This window comes from Geospiza fortis, unplaced genomic scaffold, assembly GCF_000277835.1.
Source record: "Geospiza fortis unplaced genomic scaffold, GeoFor_1.0 scaffold1, whole genome shotgun sequence".
Lineage (NCBI taxonomy): Eukaryota > Metazoa > Chordata > Aves > Passeriformes > Thraupidae > Geospiza > Geospiza fortis.
In genome coordinates this window covers 3,794,846-3,816,715 of record NW_005054320.1, presented here as the reverse complement: position 1 = coordinate 3,816,715, position 21,870 = coordinate 3,794,846, and the positions used below count along the sequence as shown (strand labels likewise).

The window sequence follows — 21,870 nt, the reverse complement described above, 5'->3', positions numbered from 1 at the left end:
GCCGTCTCACGAGTAAGGCTCCCTCCTCCCTCTCTCCCTCTCTCCTCCTCCTCCTCCTCCTCCCTCCCTCGCTCCGCCTGGGAAAGTGGGTTAGGAGGGAGCGCGGGGCTGGAGGCTGCACAGCCACAGGACTATCCCCTCCCGCATCCCGGTGGCACAGGATTCCTCTTGTTCCTTTTCTTTTTTTTTTTTTCCCCCACCACTTTTCATCACTCCAAACGGGTCGATTTAATTGTTATTATTCCGTAGTTATTTTGCTACCTGACTTTTTCGTCTTGCTTCTTTTTTCCCCCCCTTTTTTATTTGAAGGATCTGCTAAGACTTTTTTTTTTGGGGGGGAAAGCCTTAAAAAAAAAAAAGGCAAGGAAGGGAAAGAAGCCAGCAAGAGACTGAAAAGAGCAAGAGAAAGTGGCAGCTGAGAAGGACTGTGAAATCACCTCCCCTTTCTTGGACTGTCGATCAGAGCGAGAGCTGTAAATTATTATTATTGTTTTTCTTTCTGCGTCTGTCTGTCCACATACGCAGGCAGAGAAAGAGACAAGTACTGACAGTGAAACTCGACGAGACCAGCCATGGTAGCAAGGGCTCAGCCTGATCGGAAACAATTACCGCTGGTCCTACTGAGATTGCTTTGCCTTCTCCCTACAGGGCTGCCAGTCCGCAGCGTGGATTTTACCCGAGGTACCGATAACATCACCGTGAGGCAAGGGGACACAGCCATCCTCAGGTAGGGCATTTTGCCAACTTTTCCTCTCCTGTGTGTGCATCTATATTGCCATGTATGCAACGTGTACGTGTGACGTGGTCCAGATTTGTGTGTAGAAGTCTCTGTGAGATTGTGTGTTATTTTACCTCTCGAACTGCAGTAGCAGCAGCTGCTACAAACAGGCTCTGCATGTGTGTTTGTGCTTTAATATGAAAAAATTGCAAAGCTTTTGAGCACTTCTTGCCACACTATCCTCTGTGTAGTGCCCTGGATCGAAAGAATTTCAGTGGGGAAAGATTGCTTGTGTTAGCCAGCTCTTGGGAGCGTACACTTTCCACCAACCCTGCAGTATCAATAGAGGAATCGAAAAGGGATCCAGCTGTGCTTGCCAGATGTTACATTGATCTTCCCGTGCTTCTTTTTGTACATATGCAAAAACTTTATCCCTGGTGCTGCCAGAACTCTCAGGCAAGTTCGTTTGGGAAACTCTTGTCCTTTAATTTTATTTATTTATTTTTCTGTCCTGTGGGGAGGGAAGACGGATACAACAGTTGAACAGGCTGGTGAAAAAATGGTGTAGCAGCTCTGACTGCTACAATTTACAAAGATTGCGTCTTTGCATGTTGGAGTTTTTTTCAGAGCTAAATAAATGGGTGTATGCTGTGACTGTGTGTCTGGTTGTGATGAGGATGTCTTTGCACACGAAACCTTGCTTACTGACAGTATTGAGTGTTGTATTTCTGGTTTCATTGTGCAGGTTTTCCAAAGGTACTTCTGGCACTACTTGGGCTTTCAGTTAGGAGCGTCCCAAATAGCTGAACTGCAGTAGTCTTTTTCCTGTAGGTTTTTTTTCTCAAATTCTACCTTGCTCAACTTACCTGCAGTAACTCCCCTACTGAAGGAAAATTCTCTGTGTGTGAGTGTGCACACTGTGTATTATGGCTGTAAAACTACTGGATGTAATTTAAAATAAGTCTGTGATCTGTGTGAGGAGCTGATAGTGCACAAACCCTGAAGCATCAAGGGAGCAATCCCCTAGTAAAGCTAACAGCAGCAGCAAAGTTTTCTTTCTCTTTCTGTGAAATAAATCCTGCTGGATGTCACCAAACACTCCGCTACATGATCCCCCCGTGTCCTGCATCCCTCCCATTTAATGATAGAGAGAAGAAGATGCTGAAAGAGGGATGTGTGTGTGTGTGTGTGTACGCATATCACTTTGGTCGCCTCCCATGTCCTCGGTTGTTTTGATCCTGGAATATCCATTCAGCAGCTTCCATTCCCCAGCTCTCCAGACTTGTTAACTTGAATGTAAGATTTATCCACACAGAGTAATAGGATTTACAGAGTAATTCATCTGCCTTGCATATGCAGTGGAAGCGGTTTAGATTCGACATGGTAAACACCTAACAAGGGGTGTTGCCTCTGACTCCAGCTTCTCTACTCTCTCTTCCACTCACTACCAATTCATATATCCCATTAACCCTTTTCTAGCAGGACTTCTAGCTGATTTATCCCATTTTTAAAGGCAAATCACTTCCATCAATCATTTATTTCGGAGGGGCTGTGCTCAGACAGATGTTTGCCAGCATGTTTGGTACATGCAGCAGCAGACAAGTCATTAAGCTCGCTTGCCCAGACAGGGGTCACTAGATTTCTATTTCCCACTTAACCTTGGAGCTTTTCAGTTTATCTAGATGCTGTGTGCTAAAGCTGCATTTGCAGCCGAGAGGGCTGAGCGGATGGAGGAGATGGTGCCTGCAAGGGCTGCGTGTGAAGCGTTCCTTCATCAGCAAGCTCCACGGGGCTGCATGGGAGAGTGCTTTTTGTGATTGCGTGTGGCTTGCCAGTGTTATGTCAGGCACTAAAATAAAACACCTGAGTGAAGTGATCCAGCTGTGTCAGCCAGATGTGTGCCAAGTGACACAGTCTGCAAGAGCAGCACACCACCCGGCCATGTAAATGCTTGCCCCGGGCAATACTGTGTTCCTGGCTGGCTGCATTTCTGTCACAAGTGACTGTGGCCAGTGCACAGGCTGTACCTTTTCCTTCAGCTGCCTTCCTAAGCCCTTTAAGCAGATCTGGCCAGCTATATGCTTTTCACCTTTCCTAGGAAGGGCAGCTGTCTCCCTTCCCCTGGGACCAGACCCAGGTTTCTGGGATATTTCAGTTCCTCCTTCAGACAAGAAGCAGAAACCAGGCTGTACTGGGAGACAGACTGCCACATGAAGCTGGAAGGTGTGAGATTTCCCTATGTCCCATGGACTTTAGGTCCTGCAGGATAACATTTCTTGTCCTTAGTTTTAAAGCAAAGATTTGTTTGCTAGCTTCTCCTTCACTGTTTTGTCAACCTCCAAAACATAACTCACTTTAAGACAGCCTTGTTTTGAAAAACTCCCAGTGCCTCACTCTCCCTGTCTATAGATCCACTATGACAACAGAAGGAAAAGAGCTAGATTGGAAAAAATAAAAACTCCATTAGATGATCTATACTAACTGTGTTCAAAGCAGAACTTTATGTCCACAGATAGATAGGTAAGAGTTTTCTATGCATGGATCATATCGCCTATCTTTGCTAAACATCTGCTTCAGAGGGACTGTGCAGCATCAGTTTACCAGTGCCCAGTAGCTCCTGTAGCTTGAAGGGAAATGAAAATGTAGGAGGGAGAAAAAATGATACACAGTTGGAGAGAAATAAAAGCAGTATACATAGTGATAAGATAACTAAAAACATTTTGTTCCTGTAAATTGTGATGCAAATCATTCAGCAAATCACGAAGGACGGGACATTCTAAATGAGTCTTCCTCTTGGGGCCTTATACATTTGTATATAGGGTTACACTTGTAGGTGTAAGAACGGGTGGGTGGGCTGATCTATGAAGTGGAGAAAAATAGTTTATTATAAGCCCTAATGTTCCTAAAGGAAGCCAGTCCTCTGAAGCTTCATCTGCAGCTTGTTACTCAGAATAGAATTATTCTGAAAAGATAGGAGACGACTTTTTAAAGCTGTAGCATTTAAAACATTCCCTCAGTCTGGGACTATTAAAAAATGTCCCTAACTCTAAACTGGCTCATCTCCTAAATGACCTGGCAGCAGATTTGATTCATGTGTCGGCCTTGCTGAAGGTTGATGACTCTTAGTGAGTATTTGGCATGGGGAAGTTAGGGAATTGCAGAGAGAATAAAAATAGCTCATTATAGGCTATCCACAGGGAAAAGGGTAATTGTCCGCTCCTTGGAGCAAGGCAGAAAATAGAGGAGGGCTCTGAGAGCTGCAACAGGTGAGAAGGGCTGAGCAGAGTTGCTGGTGTTTGTCCAGCTGCAACCAAGAAAAGAGAGTAGGATGTTTTAAAAATGATACTGTATATTGGTGAGCCTGTCAGACTTACTAATGTTTCATTTTTTTAACTCTGTCTTCAGCAAGTGAAGAAGGACACTGAACCTTATTTTGAATATTGAGAGGGAACTTTGGCTACAGTTCCTGCCAATGTCTTTCTGTCAAGATTACAATCATGAGGCTGTCATGTTTTGTATGCAACTTCCCTACTTGGTGTTAGGAAAAGAAGAAAATAATATCCAAACAAGAAATGTACAACACATTCCCCAAACTAATTAAAATAGGAAAAGGAAAACAGGCCCCAACCCCAAATCTTCTTGCTGTTTGCCTGACTTCAGCATCCCTTCCCATGTCATTTGCTGTGCACATTTTGGGTGAGCAAAGGCGGGTAAACATTCATCCTATGGAGGGCATGAGGAGTACGAGGATGTTGGCTAAGCTGGGGCATGTGCAGTAATGAAGGGCAGCTGCTGCAAACTGGGAAGGAAGGGAACTGTGTTTCTGTGTTGTGTTTGGCCCTCTGGATGGTTTAAAAGCAAAATGGCAGTGGGGAGTCCATGCTATGGGATCAGGTACCTGCACAGCATGTTGGGAAAAGATCAGCTGCCTCAGAGCCACCACAACAGCTCACCTCAAAGTGGCTTCAAAGAGCTCATCTGAGGGTGTCAGCAGGAGTTGCAGGTTGCCCAGGAATTTTGGAAGTTCTGGCACAAGTGCAGATTTAGCCTTTAAAAACTCCTGAAATGGAGCTCATCACCAGTTGGAACCAAAATGGGTCACATCTCCATCCCAATCTGTTATACCAGTACAAATCCACTAAAGCCCAAGGGCAGAGTCAGAAATATTCCATTTGTCTTTGGGGCAGATTCCCAGGGACTGCAAATAAAGAGGTACAAGTGACTCATACAGGGCATAAGCTTCTGAGCGCTGCTCAGATGATGTTCAGCCTTTGGAGAACTGGGATCTCGCCAAGGCCAGAATTTGGCTCATTGCTCTTGAGTTTTTCCAAGCATCAACCTTTCATCAAGAATTAAAACAATCTCATGCTGATGTGCAGATGAAAACCAACATTTGACTGAGTGTGCATTTTTCATTTTTACCAGGTATTTTAAAATAATGTCAAGTTTCAGGCTGATAGCACATTTAGGAACATCCATCCTAACGGGTACTTAGTTTCTTCAAGTTGCATGTTTCAAAGGATGGGCTAGAATCAAATTACCAGCAGTAATGACAGTGCCGTTGGAGTAATCCTGCAATATAAGCAATTTATGCAAACTCTGTTCTTGGTCTCCCAGTATTTTGCTGATATGTTACATGTGGAGCTGTGCTAGAGGACAAAAGCACCTCAGGCGAAATAGCAACACAACATCACAACAAAGTATATGCCCTATACCGTCATTTAAAAAGAAAAGTAAAAGCTGTTCAGATTACACTTACAATTAACATATGATTTATAACAGGGAGCACTGAGCTGAGCCCTTTGCAAGAAATGAGAATAGGCATGTTCAAACGTATAATGCCACATAATAATACAGTCTTGGCAGTAAAATTGTAACCTTGATTATTAGTGGTATTGTTGTGGCACTCAGAGGCCACCACTAGGTTGAAGCACCCTTTGTATTAAGTGCCACGTGAGCAGAGAGTGAGATCCCCTCCTCTGCAGGGCAGGCAGGCTATTAGCTGGGATGGACCCAGGCTGGGGGTGGGCAGGAGGTGAGGGGACTCGCCCAGGGTTGCTCACAGGGCTCAGGCACACCCAGCCTAGTGACCTATCCATTAGCTTGGGTTGCCTTTTGGCTCAGCCACACAGCAACCCAGCAAATGTGACAAATGAGGATTCCCTAGTACATCCTCATCCACATTAGTGTTGACTAAAAGTCCCAGGTTCCTTCCTCTCTCTCTGGTCTGTACAAAGCCTTCATTATCAAATCCAGGGTCCATGTGTCGAGACAGGTTAAGTTGGGATCTGTGCAAACTCTGCTGACTCTTTCCTTGAAATGAAAAATAAAAATGTATAAATGTAGTAGTAACAGATGATGTTGCAAAACTTCCAGCTCTGGCAGCAGATGGTGCCATTATATGAAGGCACACATGCATCCATAGATATGTGAGTGTGTGTGTATACATATGATAAAGACAGTTGCAATATGTGTATGGTCAAAGGCTGGCAGTCATCATCTCTCCTTATACACACACATTATTTTTATATGGTGTACCCAGAGGTAAGGGGGCCCTTTTTGAGAATGTCCTTCCTGCAGGGTGGGACTAACCTATGACAAGGAAAAGTGGAATGGAAATTAGAAAAGGAAAGGCTTTCTTTGGTGAAATGGTGCATGTTTAATAACACTGTACGTATATTTTGCATTCAGAAAGATGGAGAGACAGCGTTGAACTGTATGGCTTTAACCTCCTCCCCTGAGTCTGCACACACACTTCAGTTTGCAACTAAGTACCATATGTTTTCCTACTTAGTTGGCATTATAATTTATATAGTACTACGTGTTACCTGAAGTGTCTTGGAGTCAGTACCTCTTCCACTCCCCTCCCCAGCAGGTCATGAGGAAAGACCTATTCTTAAAATAGCTCATAGTTACTGGAATTTGCCATCTCATAACTATAAGTTTTCAAAATATATGTTACACGTACCTGCCCTTTATATCCAGACCCACAGGCATCTGATTCTGACAGATCTGCAGGGCCACAGCTTGCTGCTGATGCAGCGGCAGGGCTTCAACAGGCTCACTGAGAGGCTGAATATAGCCATTTTCATTGAAGTTACCTAGTTTTGTTGTCCATCAAAATTCACTCTGGTTTGTGTGAACTTGTGCTCTGCTGGAGTAAGTGCAATGGAGGGCACGAAGGTGAAGTCAGGAATTTACTGAGTTTTCTTTTACTGTTCTCTTGCTGAAGAAAAAAACGAATGTGATTTTCAGCTGAATCTGACACCAAAGCATTTGCTTCAGGCTTCGAGCACATCTAATGTGCCTGGTTTTATGGTAAGTAATGGGAACTAATAATGATGAGTTTCACCTCTGCCTAGAAAACAGCTATTTCAAAATAATGTGAACCGCCAGTCTCCTCTGTGCTGATATATTTCTGCAGATTTTTATTAGGAGCAACTTGGTTGTGTGGGAGAGGCCGGCTGTGGTCCTAGAGTTCCCCCACTGTGCTCAGCCCTGTGCAAAGAGAGGAGAAATAGCACTGCTGCAGCTCTATTGATTTCACAGGGGCTGGGCTTCCTCAGTCCCAAATAACTTGATGGAAATGAGCCCACTCACACTGGGCTGGCATTCAGCAGATATTTTGCAATAGCCCATCTGTATGAAATCTGGGAGGTGTGTGCTTGTGTGTGCCTGTGTGCAAGTGTGTGTTTCCCTGTGTTTGCTCCCATTTAAAAGTAGAAAGTGTTTTCTTGTGTGCAGTTGGACAAATGTTCATATACTATGTAAAGTTGCCACACTTGCAACTGAGAGGCAGCACTGCCAGATGGCCCAGATAAGGGCCCGCTTACTTGGAGGCCTCTGTGGCTTTTTCCAACTCCTGGACCTCAGTAATCCTCACCAGTGCTGGAAGTGTCCTTTTGTTTCAGTGTGCTTCAGTTGCTACAGCTGTTAAGGAGAAAAAGCAGCAAGTGTATAGCAACAGAATATAGCATCTTCCTCTTCTGAGGCTCAGGGATTAACACCACTGTAGATCTGGCTAACACTGACCCTTTCCAGTGGCAACCTGAACCACTCCCACCAATTTGCATTTCAGTAGCAGAGGGAAGTAGTGAAAATTTGAAAGAAGGAAGAGCCTTCTCTCCTGCACACAGCCTCCCGCTGTCCTGTAGGAACCCAGACGTGTCTAAATGGTTTCTCATCATAGGTGCTCTCCTTAGATGGATTCCTAGAAGTGCACCAGATAAGAGGGAAGGGGAAAGGCCAAGAGGGTTCCAGCTCACCCTCCCAACCTGTGCCAACCTCTGTGTTGTGCAAAAGAAAAGGTGAGTGGTCCCACCACTATACAGCTGCCACTCATGGTGCCACTGCATCTTCTCCTCTCAGGGTCAGCAGGATGACCATGTTGGAGATGCACCACTGTCACTGTCCCTAACATGGTATGACTTAGTGTGTCAGCGAGAGCACTGCCCTACCAGGGGTGGAGGTGGTGGTGATGCTTTTCTGGTGTAGGAAACCACAGATATTTTAACCAGAAACCCAATAATGCCTTATATGGCAGCTACCTCAGTACCCTACTTCATCTCTCCATCCCAAGCTGGTTGTCCACCCTCACACGAGACCATGATTCGGAGCTGCACATCCAATCACCTTTCATGCCTTCCTCTGCAAACAAAACCCGTGTTGAAATCCACTGGCAGGCATCATCCATGACTTTGAATAGTAAATACAAATCTCTCCTTTTGCCTCTCTGTCTCTCTCTCTCTGTTATTAAGCTGACAGGCACTTAGCCAATTATCCAGTCGTCATCTCAGCTGTATTTATGAAGGAGGAAGAGACAACGCACACAGCTCTTGTCTTCAGGGCTTCAGCTGAGTCTCCCTTGTGTGCTGTAGCATTTCCCCTTGTCTGAGCTGCTTAGAATACACAGGGAAAGAAACCAGTGAAGGGGTTTGGTTGAGAAGAGGGGCTGGGGAGTAGAGGTGGGGAAAGAGGTCTGCTCCCCCAGACCAGGGGCACGCCAGAGCTGTCGCTGTTTGGCACTGCTTTTGTGTTTAAATTTGGCAGAGCGCACACGCCTTTGTTGCATAAGGTTGCGATGGATGGGGAATGCGGTGGCTGTGGGTACTTGCAAAGTCCTTTTGCAAGGATCAAAAGTCAGGAACTATGTGTGGCAGATTGTGAGTCTGGGCCTTAAAGTGAGGGAGTCACATGTACTTGGGACGTGGTGTGCATTTGTGACTTGTATCCAGGAGCCAACTCTAATCCCCGATGCGGTGCTGCGCCTAGAACATGCAGCCTGCGCTGGCTCAAGTGTTTACTCCAAACAGCAAAATTTAGGCAAATAGCACTGAAGTGTTCTGTGAATATTTTCATGAATGTTAAAAATGAATTCACTTTGGCTGCAGCTGTGCTTCCTTTGTGTGTGTGCATGTGCATCTTCTTTTCTCTCCCCCTTGTGAATAATCTGAGTGGATGAGTTTTCCTTGCCCTGGCGTTCATGGACAGAATGTTTTTAAAAGGTCCATAGATGAGCAAAACAAGGCTCTAGCAGCAACTTCTGCAGCTGGAAGCCCTGTCTGTACAGCTCTGCAGGCATGTGCCCCTTCCTCACCTTAAACCAAGACACTAATTTCGTGTGTATGCCTGTGGTGCTCTTGATATATATTTATATTGGATGCTGCTTAGGGAGCACTGGACATGGTTCTTGCAACCCCTCATAGGAGCCCAGGCATAAAAGCAGTCGAACAAGTGAGATATAGAGCTCATCACAGCTTGAGCCACAATAATTTATGTGCACGTGACAAGAGAAAATTACCTTTAAACTCTGCACCCAACCAATCAATCTTGCAGCAGCCTGTTTTTGCTCGAAAAGGTGCCTCAGGCCAAGCCTATCAAGCTCAGAAAAAGAAAGGTTAAAATGTTCCAACATCATTATCTCTTCCTTTTTCTTTGGAAGAGAGGAACCACAGTGACAAAGCCTAGCTGACTCCTTCACACCAGCTCCTTTGTAGTGAGTTTCATTGCCACCTCCAGCCCTGATTCCCAACTGGAGTCAGCACGAATTTGTCCATGATCAGGCCCAATTCTTATGTGGTCAGAGAATAGAAAGGAAAGCATGTGACAGAGAGGACCAGGCACAAATAAGCATGTTGGAACTGGAAAATGCTCAAGAGGGGAGGAAAACGTTACCACTGCAAGGTGCAATTATTGAGTGCTGCAGGTAGTACAGGTATGCTAGGAAACCTCCATCTCTTCCAGGGTGTCCTCTGAGCTTGGAGAAAAGTGAGAGTCCAGGAGTGATTACTCCTTGAAAAATGATTGTCCCCTCTCTGCCAAATATGATGTAACATGATCCATGGTCTCCATCCCTGCAGCAATAGAGCAGAGAGCCTGCACCAGCTGAGGCACTTGTTCACTGGGGCTTCACAGGGGAAGGGGCAGCGGAGCCTCCCTCCTGCTATGAGCAGAGACATGTGTGGGCTGTGATTTAGTGGACCATGCTTGTCCCTTCAGTGCAGGCAGGTTTATTAGCAGTCCTCTTGAGTGAAAGGACAGAGGAGGTTTTAAGCTGGTGGAAGAAGATGGAGAGGGGCTGCTGCAGCCTGCCCTCCCTCTCCCCTTTTCACATTTGCTGCCCCTTTAGCCTTTGGTGTGCTGGTTGAATAGGAGTGCTCCTTCCACAACCCCCTGACATTTCTCAGGGAGGTTCTGTCCCCTGCCTCCAGCTCTTCAGACTGGCCCCACAGGGTATTCATGTTCTCTTCCTGCACAGAATGCCTGGTGCAGATATGTTTAGTGAGCTCATAGAAAGGGTGTGTGTAGGAGGGCTAGTAAGAAGCGAGGCTGTGTCACCAGTAAAGCTCTTCCTCACAGAAATACAGTTGGATGCCTTTTGCCTCCCAGTGATGTGTTCCTCCTGCTTTCAGTTGTGATCCAAGTTGGAAATGGAGTGGTAGGAGATCTCATTCATTTATGAGGTGATTGACAGGCAAGAGCTTAGGCTGCAGGCTGGTGTGAAAGCCACCTTGCTGCTGTGCTGCTGTCAGCAGAGGAACACACTGCAGTGCCTGCTTGGTGTGCTGTGATTCTACTCCTGGAACTTGGAAGGAGGCAACTGGGGACTTTTTCTCCCTCTGTTGTAGCTCTTTCTTGGGTGGGAAGCCTGACACTCTTGCGTGACACTCACGAGGGGTGACACATCAGCACTGGAATGCAGATCTGAGATTTTCTTCTGCAAGTGGCAAAGAAGGCAGATGCATTTAAAAGACAATGGTGGTGCAATGTTAGGGAAAATTCTCAGTGTTCAAATTGCCAGACCTCTCTAAACTTGAAGCATCAGGACTTTAGCTGGTGAGTTATGATAATTTCCGCCGTATTTGTCCATTGAAGAAGCTGTAGAAACTTTGGACACAGCCCCACATTTGGCCCCTGTTTGTCATGAAACCATAAGATGCTACAGGAAACTAAAGCCAGGTGCTGGTGCTGTAACAGGGATGTTCCTTGGTGCTGGTCACTCTTTATTAACCTCCTGTGGCACTTTTTGTAGGACTGTGTCTCAGAAGCTCTGGTGAAAACCCACACATCTTGGCTGCTTTTACAGTTAAGAGAAACCTGAGATTGGCATCCATAATCAGGAGCAGAAGGTGCTGCAGGCAATCTGTCTTCCTTGCACTGCATTAAACCCATTTTAGTTTTTTCAGTTAAATATCAAATTATCTGTCCACCCACACATCCTCCCCACTGCAAACACTGTGGTTAGGGATGGGCCATCTGTAGGACTTTTACCTGGCTAAGGGGGTCCACGGGGGTTCTTGCGTAACATGCTTCATGCGTATTCATTGGCCTTTAGAGTGGCATTTCTTTCCTTCCTATTCTCCTGGCTGGTCTCCAGTACTGGCAATGAGTCAGAGGCATGCAGGTCTATCAATTTGAAAAGTGTGTCCCAAGGAGGAGGAACACGTGCAGCTTTGTTCTTCCCTGACTCGGGGAGGAGCACTTAAATGCTGGCCAGGTGGGTCAAGGACTTTGGACATGGTCAGACCAGTTAGCCTTTCAAATGCCTTTTTTTTTTTTATTCCCCACAGGAAGCTCAAAGTGGGAGCAGCATCCAGCCCCCAGAGCACAGAGAAGGAAGGGCATGCATTAGATTTTACAGCATCCTTGTGTTGTGCTGTAGCTGTGTCCCTGCTTCAGTGGAAGTGCTGGCTGCTTGCTGATCACTGCAGCAGGGTCCTGTGTCTCTTTGGAGGGCTTTATGTTTCTAAGGAGATGTGGTCCACTTGGATGGACTCCAGGAGAGGGAAGTGGGAATGATCATAAGTCTAAACAGCATACTTATGAGGACAGATGGATGAAAATGGGGCTGTTAGGACTGAAGAAGAGAGGACTAAATGTGAGATATGCATAACAGCATGCAGGTACATAGGACACAAAAGAAGGGAATTACTTCTGCAGAAGAAGATGGGGAGGAGTTTAAGATTGTAGCAAGAGAGACAGGTTTGATGTCGGTAAGCTCTGCAACAGTAAAGATTGCAAAACATTGACTCAAATTTCCTTGGGAGGCTGTGTAACTCCATCACTGGAGGGCTTTAAGGACTGACTAGACATGTACGAGGAGTGACAGATGCCACAAATGACAAAGTAGAACTGATCCATCTTTCACAGAGTAGAACAGACTAGATAGTTCCTTTGGGTCTCTTCTACCTCTGCTGCTTGATTCTGTGCTGCCTTCAGGCTCAGAGAACAGCAGGAGCATAGGCAGAAAGGCAGCTGAAAGGTTCAGGGAATTGCTTCAGTGAGATGCTGAGTGAGCCTGGCCAGGCAGTCCTTACCCATTTCTTTGGCTGTGGCTGACCTTCTCCCTTCCATCTCAGGGACATGATGTGCTCCAAGGAGACTGTCATCAGTGCCACTCCCGTCCAAGCATGTGACACTTAACCTATTTGGTAAAAAGAAGTAAGAATCAGTGTCAATACTATCCCTAAAACTGATTTTATTCTGCAGGGACTCAGATTTTTTTTCATCTGCTGCCCTTGGAGGGCCACAGGACCTACAGGATATTTTACCATAAGCGTGGTAGGGAAAAACAAGTCGGAGGCTCAGTGTTTTATCCTGGGAAAGTTTGATGATGTTGCTGAATGCTCACTTCATGAGGCTTTGTCAGCATGTTCTGTTAATGAAATGTCACCTTTTATCGGTATGAAATCACTTTGTGCATTGGTATATGAGCCCATGAGGATTTGAGTCTACCTGATGAGGGGTGGATGTGGCACAATTTATGAGTACTCCTGGGGCTTTTCCCCACTAGGGAGCTGGCATGTGACATCAGGCCCAAAGTGGAGCAGGTGGCAAGCCTTACAGAGCATCATGGCTTTAGCAGTGAACTGGGTGCATGTGAAGCAATGAGAAAACTCCAATGCAGTGAGGATGTAGGGGTGAGTAGAGAAAGGATGTCTTAAGAGGTTGAGGAGCAATTTAAGAGAGGAAAAGCTATTCAGGGAAGGAGGAGAAGAGCATAAAGGGGCCTGCTGTAAAGTTTGGAGTAATGTGCTTGGTGTTAATCTTTCTCTAGCTGTAGTGACCCAGGCTGTTGCTAACCTGGCCAGGCAAGCTGCCAGAGGCTGTCTCCATTGCTCACCCACCGTCCACTCTCATCCTGTCTCTGATTGGTGTTTTCTTGTCAGCATTTCTCTCCCACAGATCGATTCCTCCTTGGCTCATCCCAGTGATTTTAAGCATAGAGAGAAACTTCCTCTTGGCGGTGAGAGATAATCAAGCTGAATATTACCCATCTCTGAAGTGCAGGCAGTTCGTGAGCAGAGCCAAAGTCAATATCTTGGCAGATGTTGCCTTGCATTGATTTATCTTCTCCTGAAGCAGGGTGGATGGTCTCAAAGAAAGCAGCATGGTCACCTGGCCAACCCCCAAAACATTTGCAGGCTACATTAGCTTGCTTGATTTGGTCCCCAGAAGCTGCTCTCCTCAGTGTCAGGGGGTAGAACAGCGTGGTGCCAAACTCACAAATCCCTCCTTTGTGCTCATCAGTGTTATTTCTTGTGCTGAGACACATCCTGGGCTCAGAGCACCAGCTCACGGTGCTGAGCTAAGCCAGCCTCATTTACTAGCTTAATGGAGCAAGGAAACAAATGTATGTGCTGCTGCTGGTGAGGGGAGAGGAACAAGAGACCCATGCCCCAGAAAGGCCTTGCAACATGGGGGTTCTTCCATGCAGGGAATCTGGATGTGTCAGAGAGGAAAGTAAGGGAGAGGAAGCTTCTGTCTGAGCAGCAGGGATGGGGGAAATAGGAAGGGCCCCTCTTCAAGCCAGAGGAATTACAGTCAGCAGATTGCTGTGTGGGACAGGGTGGGAGGAAGGGGGGCTGTTGGCAGATAGAGGGGGATGGTGGAGGCAGGCTGTGGGGAAACCAATTGCCAGGCAGGAGGACCAGGGCAGAGTGCTGCTCCTGGACTCTGCCCTGTCAGAACAAGCAGACAAAGCATGCAAGGCTACCTGTATAGAGTTCCAGTCCCAAGCTCCCCAGCATAATACACTCTCTGTTTTCAGAAACCTTTGAGCTCTCCTCCTATGTCTGGCAGCTCCAGGTTTGGCTTTGGCAGGAAAGGGACTCCAGCAGAGTAGGCAGGGGGTTTTTCAAAACCACAGCTAAAGAGAAACCATCTGTATGATCTCAAGTAACAGACACTCGCATGCAAAACCCATCCCCTTTGGTACCATCCCCTTCCCCCAGCCCCTCATCTCCCCAGCCCTGGCTGAGCTCTTCACAGCTCCTCTCTGCCCACCCTGCCGTTTTCATGCTGGAGCAGCAGGCACTGCACAGACACATAAACCACATCTCTGGTTCTGCAGCTTCCCCCAGGGTGTGGACAGATGCTGATTAGAAATAGCATCAGTCCCTTGCGTGGCAAAGACAGAACTTTCCCCTAGAAGTCCATCGCTCTGCTCCCAGGACTCATTGGGAGGTCTCTTAAATGTCACAGAACGTTTGCAGCAGAGAGTACCTCTGGAGGCCTCCTGTGGGTTCAGGGCTTGATCCAGGCAGAAAATGGAACAAGTTTGCTGAATCTTTCCGCACAATCTGATTCTTTCTGCCTGTCCTCGTCATTTTTATGTGAACAGCAGTTTCTGTTCAGAAGAGACTTGGGACTGAAATAGGAGTAGCTGCAGAAGTGAGCACTTAAAATGCATAAACCTGATGTGTTGAAGAAAGAAATAGGTCTGGAGCAGCATAAGGGTTATAGGGATGCCAGGACAGAGCTGGTGTGGGGATCCTCAGTTCAGGAGAACTTTGCTGGGGGTACTGCCAGTAGCACACGAGAAAGGGGTGGTAACAGCAAGAAAACTTTCCTGCAAGAAAGTAATATGCTTTTCCAGCACTAAATATTCCCTCTGCTTCCCCTCGGGGGTTGATTTGCTTCTGTAGGAGTGCAGATTGCATAAGGAGCCAGAAGTAACCTGTTTAGAAGCAGGGCTGCTCATCCTCCCTCTCCTCTGCTCCCTGCCCTCAGGCAGAGGGTGCTGCTCAACACCTCCGGGCAGCTGAAGCCCTTTGCACCTCCAGAGCTGGCAGCAGGCTCTGTCCCCCTGCCAGCAGCCAGACACCCCTGCTGCAGCACCTTTGCAGCCTTGGGCACTGCTTGCTGCTGCCGAGGCTCTGTTTGCATCAGCAGCAGCTCCTTGGCTGGGTTTGTGGCTGCAGGGGCTGCGCTCCAGCTGGAGAGCGCCCTGCGGGCACTGGGGGAGCACCCTGTGCGCACTGATATTTAAATTAAAGTTACTCGTCGGAGATTCAGGGAGTAACAAGGAGCAGTACCAAGGCTTGGATAGCCTCCAGCTCACGTGTGCCTCCCCGAGGCTCCCCAGTGCCTCATGGAGGCCCACTGGACTGCTGTTGTACCATATTATTGGGCTGTCGGTCTCTGTTTGTGATTTCTGCCCTGTCCTTGCTTGTTCTTTGGTTTCCTTTGTGTTTATTATTCTAATTTATTGAGTTACCTGGAGTGTTTTCACAGACACCAAGGCTGCTTTGCAGAAATTAATGGTTGTGCATTCTGCTTGTCGGTGCCTTACATAGGCCTTGCTTTTATGTGATAGAGACTAAAATATGCTCAGAGAAAATTAAAATGTTAACCTCTATTAAAACATGTGTAGAAAAGTTGTTGTCAGATCTATGTCAGGGCACATGAATGTTTTGAGATTATTTAGCGCAGTAGTCCCTGCCATTTCTGAATCTCAAAATATTTTAATTGACTTCCCCTTTGAGACAAGCCACTATTTGTCCCCATTTTCTAGTGTGGGAAACGGAGGCTTGAAAAGGAGGTTTGCCTCACCAAATTAGTGGCCAGACATAGATGACCAAAATCTTTGCTGGCTGGAACCCCAGTTTTTAGGTCTTATTCAGAGCTGTGCTACCTAACTGGCTGCTGGACTAGAATATCACATTAATGTCTCTGAATGTAATGCAAAAGCAGGAGACCATCTTTCCTCAGTTGTGGTCAGAAAGGCCAGATCTTGGCAGTTCCAATTTATGGAAATGAAGCTGTGGGAGGGAACACTCTACTTCTTTTGTGTTCCCAAGGAAATCTATGACTGGTGTTTGCCATCTGAGTGTTCTCCTCAATGAAATGGGGATTCTGGTCCAGAGAATGAGCATCTTTGTAAAGGAGGAAGCTACTTCCATGCATTTCTGTAAAGGAAGGGAGGAAATTGAGAGGAGATACCTACACATAGGAGCGCAAAGTGTTTTGTGGGGTTTGGATGTGCTTATTCACTTTTTTTGGAAAGGTGTAAAGCAGGGTATCTAATAAGGTGGTTACAAAGTGTGTAACAGCTCACACAGCTCTGCAGGAAGATCTAGATGGGGTCATAGGAAATGACAGGCCTGTAAATCTTGGAACTACGTAGGTGGCAGGTCCTTTCAGGGGCTGATACTATAAATCTATTGAAACAAGCTGTCTCTTCCCTAGAAGTTTACTGAGAAAGTGCACTCCTTGACTGGTCAGGGAATGCCAGATGCAGCATTTTGTGGAGGTCACAGAGTCACTAGGGGTGACATGATGCAGGGTGGAATTTTCAGCTGCCGGGACACCAGCCATCTGAAAGGGAAGTTTCTTTTCAGGTCTTCCATGAACTCATTAAAACGTAGGATGATCATTTTCCTCTCCTCCTTGAATACTTACAAGTCCTTAAGAGAGAGTGCCTTTCAAACAGACTCTTGTTTAGCATATATGAATTTCCTCCCAAACAGGAGAATTTAAGAAACAGCAGATGATAGCAGAACCCTTTTACATCAGTATCTTGCATTTTAAAATTTGCATTATATAAGAAAATACAAAAACCTCCTAAGTGGGCAAATATGCAGAATCATAGAAATAACTTGCTGATAGGAGAAATTTCTACGTCCCGGACAGATTGTTTCCTGCTTGTAGTCTGAAGCAAGAGGATTGATATCACTGGTGTTGGGAGGAAGGGGTCATGAGCAGGGATTTGCCCAACATGTATAAAGTGACCACTGGTATCCTGTAATGTACTGCTTTTTGGGATAGTGCTCGGCCTGGGTGTTACCTTGTGGCAGTGAATTTCACACATTATTGCACTTAGTAGGAAAGCAACAAATCCTACCCAGCCTTACATGGGCTATGTTTGTTGTATGGGGTATTCCCTGCCTTTATCACCATGTTTGCCCTTGCTGTATTCTTCATTGTTTTATACATCCTTCACTATCCAGCCTGCTTTGTGTCCTCTTTGAAGCAAAAGGCCTCAGTGTTTTCAATCTCCCCTCTTACAGATATTCTGTGAGGTCTCTAATTCATTGCTGTCACCTGTCCCTGAACCCTTTTTTATTTCTATTGCATCTTTTGCAGATAGGATGACCTGATATGGAACACTGTATTGCAGTACACTACTGCACTTAGCCTCATTTTTTCTCTTTGTCTCAGTACATCCTATCATTATGTTTGGGTTCTTGTCCATTCTGAACAGAGGATTTTTATGAGTTTGCCATGCATTAATCTTAATTTCTGAATGACTGTGGTTAATTTAGAAGCCAACAAGGTAACCCAGATAATTCCTTCCAGAATGCGCATCTCCTGACATTGTGTGCTTGGTCAGTGCTTCTGCTCAAGACAGGGTATAACCCAGCAGAATGCCTTTTTCTCACTTGTTAGTAAACTGAGTTGATACACTGCTCATTTGAGCTCTTGTTTTATGAAGCTCTCTCTTTTTTTTTTTTCTTTTTTTTCTTTTTTTTTTCCTTTAAAATTAACTGTTTCTTTAAGCAGTCTTTTTTCCTTCCCTGGAATCTTTGAGGTGAGGTGTCACCTCTGGTAATGGTGTAAGAAGGCTCCTGTGGAGAGGTTGCTGTGCTCTGCTCATCAGTCAAGCACAGTCACTTTAGAGGTGGAACCTGTAAGTATCAAACAGCAAATGACAGTGGGTTGGAGACAAGAAAAGAAGAAGAAAGCATCCAGTTTCAGCTGCAGGGACTGTTTTGGAAGGCAGATTATAATTAAAGTCATCAGAATTCAGACATTCAGACAGTCATTGCACTCAATGCCTTTGAAAAGTGTCAAGCTTTGATTATAACTCATCTTTTTGTTTATAATCTTATCATACAAAAGATTTTGCCCAAGGAATCTGCTGTCTCCAACACTTAAGTCCCATGAAGATGGAAGATACTAAGTAGTGTCTTTGAGTAGAGGCAACCCAAAGCCATCTGGCAAAAACCACTGTGAAACCAATCCTCCTGCTGCACAGAACATCCCCAGAACTCTGCCACTCTGCACACCCTTGGAACAAAACTCTCATCAGTATCTTTCAAGGGTCATTAGATTATTTTTTACAGGTGAGGAACTAGGGGGAAAAAATATTCAAGTGGAAAGAAATGGACATGGATGGTGGTGAATGAAGATGTAACTTTAAAAATCAGAGCTAGAAAAGGAGGGGAATGTTTAATACATGCTGCCTCTAGAGCAAACTATTTTGGACCTGCTTGTTACTTGACTACATACTAGACCCCTATGATTATTTCAGTTGCACTTTATTTGAGCTATGTTATTTCCTATGAAACAAGAAGACTTTCTGCTTTGTAACAAAGTTCTTAAACCATGTGACTGACCTCAGTTCCCAGGAGAGCCTGCCGGAGAGTACAAATGGGCAAGTGAAAAGCATTTGCACAAAATACACTGCTTGGTGTGGTTTTGACCTGAAAAACACTCTAATAAGATGCTGGTAGCAGAGACTGAGATCACATGATACTCAATAGAAATCCAACAGTGAATAGCTTACTTTCTATTATTTTTTCCCTATTTAAATTAAGGGGCAGGTGGAGGAAGTTGATATTCTGAGTGTGTGTTTCTGAGGAACAGTAAATCCAGACCTCTCTCTTTAGTGAAAGCCCCTAGAGTTTTTGATCTCCTAAAAGTAATACCAACCTAGTGTGTGTTTAGTACAGCCTATTGGTATGTACTTTCTGAAATCTTTGGAGTGGATGGGGACACACCTGCACTTAGGATGTGAAATACAGTAATTGCTAGATTGATAGCAGCGGCAGACTTCAAGGTCTGTTTGAGACCTTCTAGGGAAAAAAAATTAACCCTGAGCACATCCAGTACTCTATCTGCTTCCCCTCTTCTGGGAGCATGCCCCTGTGGAGCCTGGCAGAGCTGGAAGTCCCTTCAGATAACTAGGACTTTGGTACATTATAAACTGAAACAGCCTTTCATATCATCTCCTTCCCACATCTCCTTTCCTCACAGAGAGCACTTTGCCTCCCACTCCATCTCTGTAAGTTCTCTCTCTCTGTTCAATCCTCTAAAGCATTTTACAACTCTAATTAGACACGTATCTCCAATTTACTACTATTTAAAAGGGTAAGCAGTTAATGTCGTAAGAGTGAGAATGCCTGGTAATTAATTACTAACTCCAAGGACCTGGCTATCTCTCTAACCAGCCTTGTCTCAAATAGCATCTCTCTCTGTTAAAACCTCTGTTCACAGTAATTAAACAGTAGGGAGGAGAAGCACCTTGGAGCCTGCCCAGCCAAGTCTGTGTGACACAAAGTGCAGCTCTGTCAGGCAGTCCTTTTTTATCTGACTATCTGGCATGGACATAATGGGACAACAAATTTTGATGACTTCCAAGTACCCTCCAGCTTTGTCCAAAAGAGACTTCTGTAACAGGATCCCCTCTGTGCCACTGCCATTGAAACACAAAACCGGTTGGGATCCTCCTCATCTCTGGGAAAACAATGCATCCCTAGGAGGATGACAGGCACTGCTCCCACCCTGTTCCCAGAAAGCAAAGCATTATAAGCTGAGGAAGTTGGTTTGTGCTGCTGCCTCTGAACACTAAAGCAGTTTGTGTTGGAGCATCCTGCAGAGCAAAGCCTGAGGAGTGCTTGGGTCAGGTTCTGCTCTTTACAATAGTCTTCAGCCAACATGTTTGCAGGTGGAAGTGCTGGTGTGGTGGTCACAGACATTTGTTAAGCATATACTGTGCCTTGTGACCAGAGGGAGGTGATGATTGCTGGGGGATTCTGTGGTTTGCAGTGAGAACATGCTGAAAGCTTGATATGTGGACTTGTACCCTGACATGGTTACTGGCTAGCTGGATGCATAGGGTCTCACCTCATCAGTGAGAAGTTTTAAATGCAGATGTGTCTAGATGCAGTGAGCACAGAGATAACATGGGACATAGCATACCAGATAGGGTAGCAAGTCTGGAAAAGCCAGGGTTTGTTCTCTACTCTGTTTCTTACTGTGTGTGGACTTTGGCACACCTTTTCCCCTTCTTTGTTTTCCTTTTGCTTATATGATAGGGATAAAAATACCTAACACCTTCAAAAACTGCTTTGACCTCTCTTAATGAGAGGTGTTAAGTAATGCTTGGTAAATCAGGGTCGCTTTATTGTCTTCTGGCCAAATTTCACTTTAGGTTAGCTACTTAATTGCCCCAGTACTTTTAACTGTGAGAGGTATTCTTGTTTCCTTAAACTGTCTTACAGTGTGTCTGTGCACTGCTAACAAGCTCTGCTCTTCGTGTCTAAAGGGAGGTGCCCTTCTGTGATGGCTGAAGTGATCCTTCATTGTTCCCTCTTCATCTCCCAAAGGTGCTGCCAGGCTTTAGTGGACTATTCATCAAGTGCTCTGGGATCTTTTGATGGAAGCAGTCTCGGCAGGTGCACAGTTCACTTCTCACTGCATAGTGAGGGTGGCACGCACCGGTTTACTCATCAGCTTTGTCTGCCATGAATAAATAGCCCTTTTCTTTGGACAGAGAAGTCCAGCAGCAATAACATTGTTGTGAACTTCACATGTGAAGAAAGACAAAGTTATGTCAAGCTCCCCTTCCTAATTGTTTGAGTTGGCTAGATCTATGGAAAAGATAGGCAGGTTGGGTTTGAGCTTTTGGTTTTGTTTGTAGCTGTTTGGTTGGTTGTTTTTTTAAGTGGCGTTCACTTTGTTGTTGCACAAAAAATACTTTTTCCAAACTGGTCAGGACCAGTTGCTGTGAGTTGGCCAGAGTTGAGCTCCTGTGTGCAGGATTATCTTCTGTGCAGTTCTTGTAGTTTTACGTCTACAAAGCTCTGTGCAGAACAGGTCTCAGGTGCAATAAACCATCCTGTGCATGGTTTATTGCATGGTACCTCATGCATGATACCTCGTGGTCCCACAGCATGGTACCCCTTGTCTCTGCACTTGTGTCTGGAAGGATGGGGAAACAAGAGGAAGATGAACATGTCAAAGTGAGGGAGAGGGCCGATCTTCATGCATATGCCTGTCCTGCCTGGACATAGCTACCTAGTTGATAGTGCCACAGTGTTCCAGTTATATTTTGAAAAGGCTTGTCCTCTTTGAGGACAAGGCATTGCATTTCTGCTTTCACAAATATCTTTCCCTTCTCCTGCTGCAAACTGTCTGTTTCCATGTTCTGGATAAGTCCTTCCTCACTCTCTGACCCTGTGAAGCTCAGCTCTTTATTTTCTACTTTTTGCTTCTCCTTTATTTTTTTTTATTTTTTCCTTCCATCCTCAATTATCTTTGGCTTTACCTTTTTTTTTTTTAACCTTTCCTTTCTCATTAATTTTTCATTTCTCTCTTCTCATTTATCCATCATCCTCATTTACTTTCCTTCTCTCATTCTGGTGGTC

The 21,870-nt window shown here is 45.5% G+C and overlaps 1 protein-coding gene across 4 annotated transcripts in view; it reads left to right on the top strand.

Annotated features, from left to right (window-relative positions):
- LSAMP (limbic system associated membrane protein) overlaps positions 1-21,870 on the top strand; it is a 990,143-nt gene that overhangs the window by 685,382 nt on the left and 282,891 nt on the right. For 2 of the 4 annotated variants that reach the window (XM_005420554.2, XM_031056651.1), the window contains exon 2: positions 649-727. In XM_005420554.2, coding sequence (XP_005420611.1) covers positions 649-727 — 79 coding nt within the window. Of the gene's footprint in view, positions 1-96; positions 728-21,870 lie in introns of those variants that run through there. The other 2 variants (XM_005420552.2, XM_005420550.2) reach the window with 1 other exon arrangement.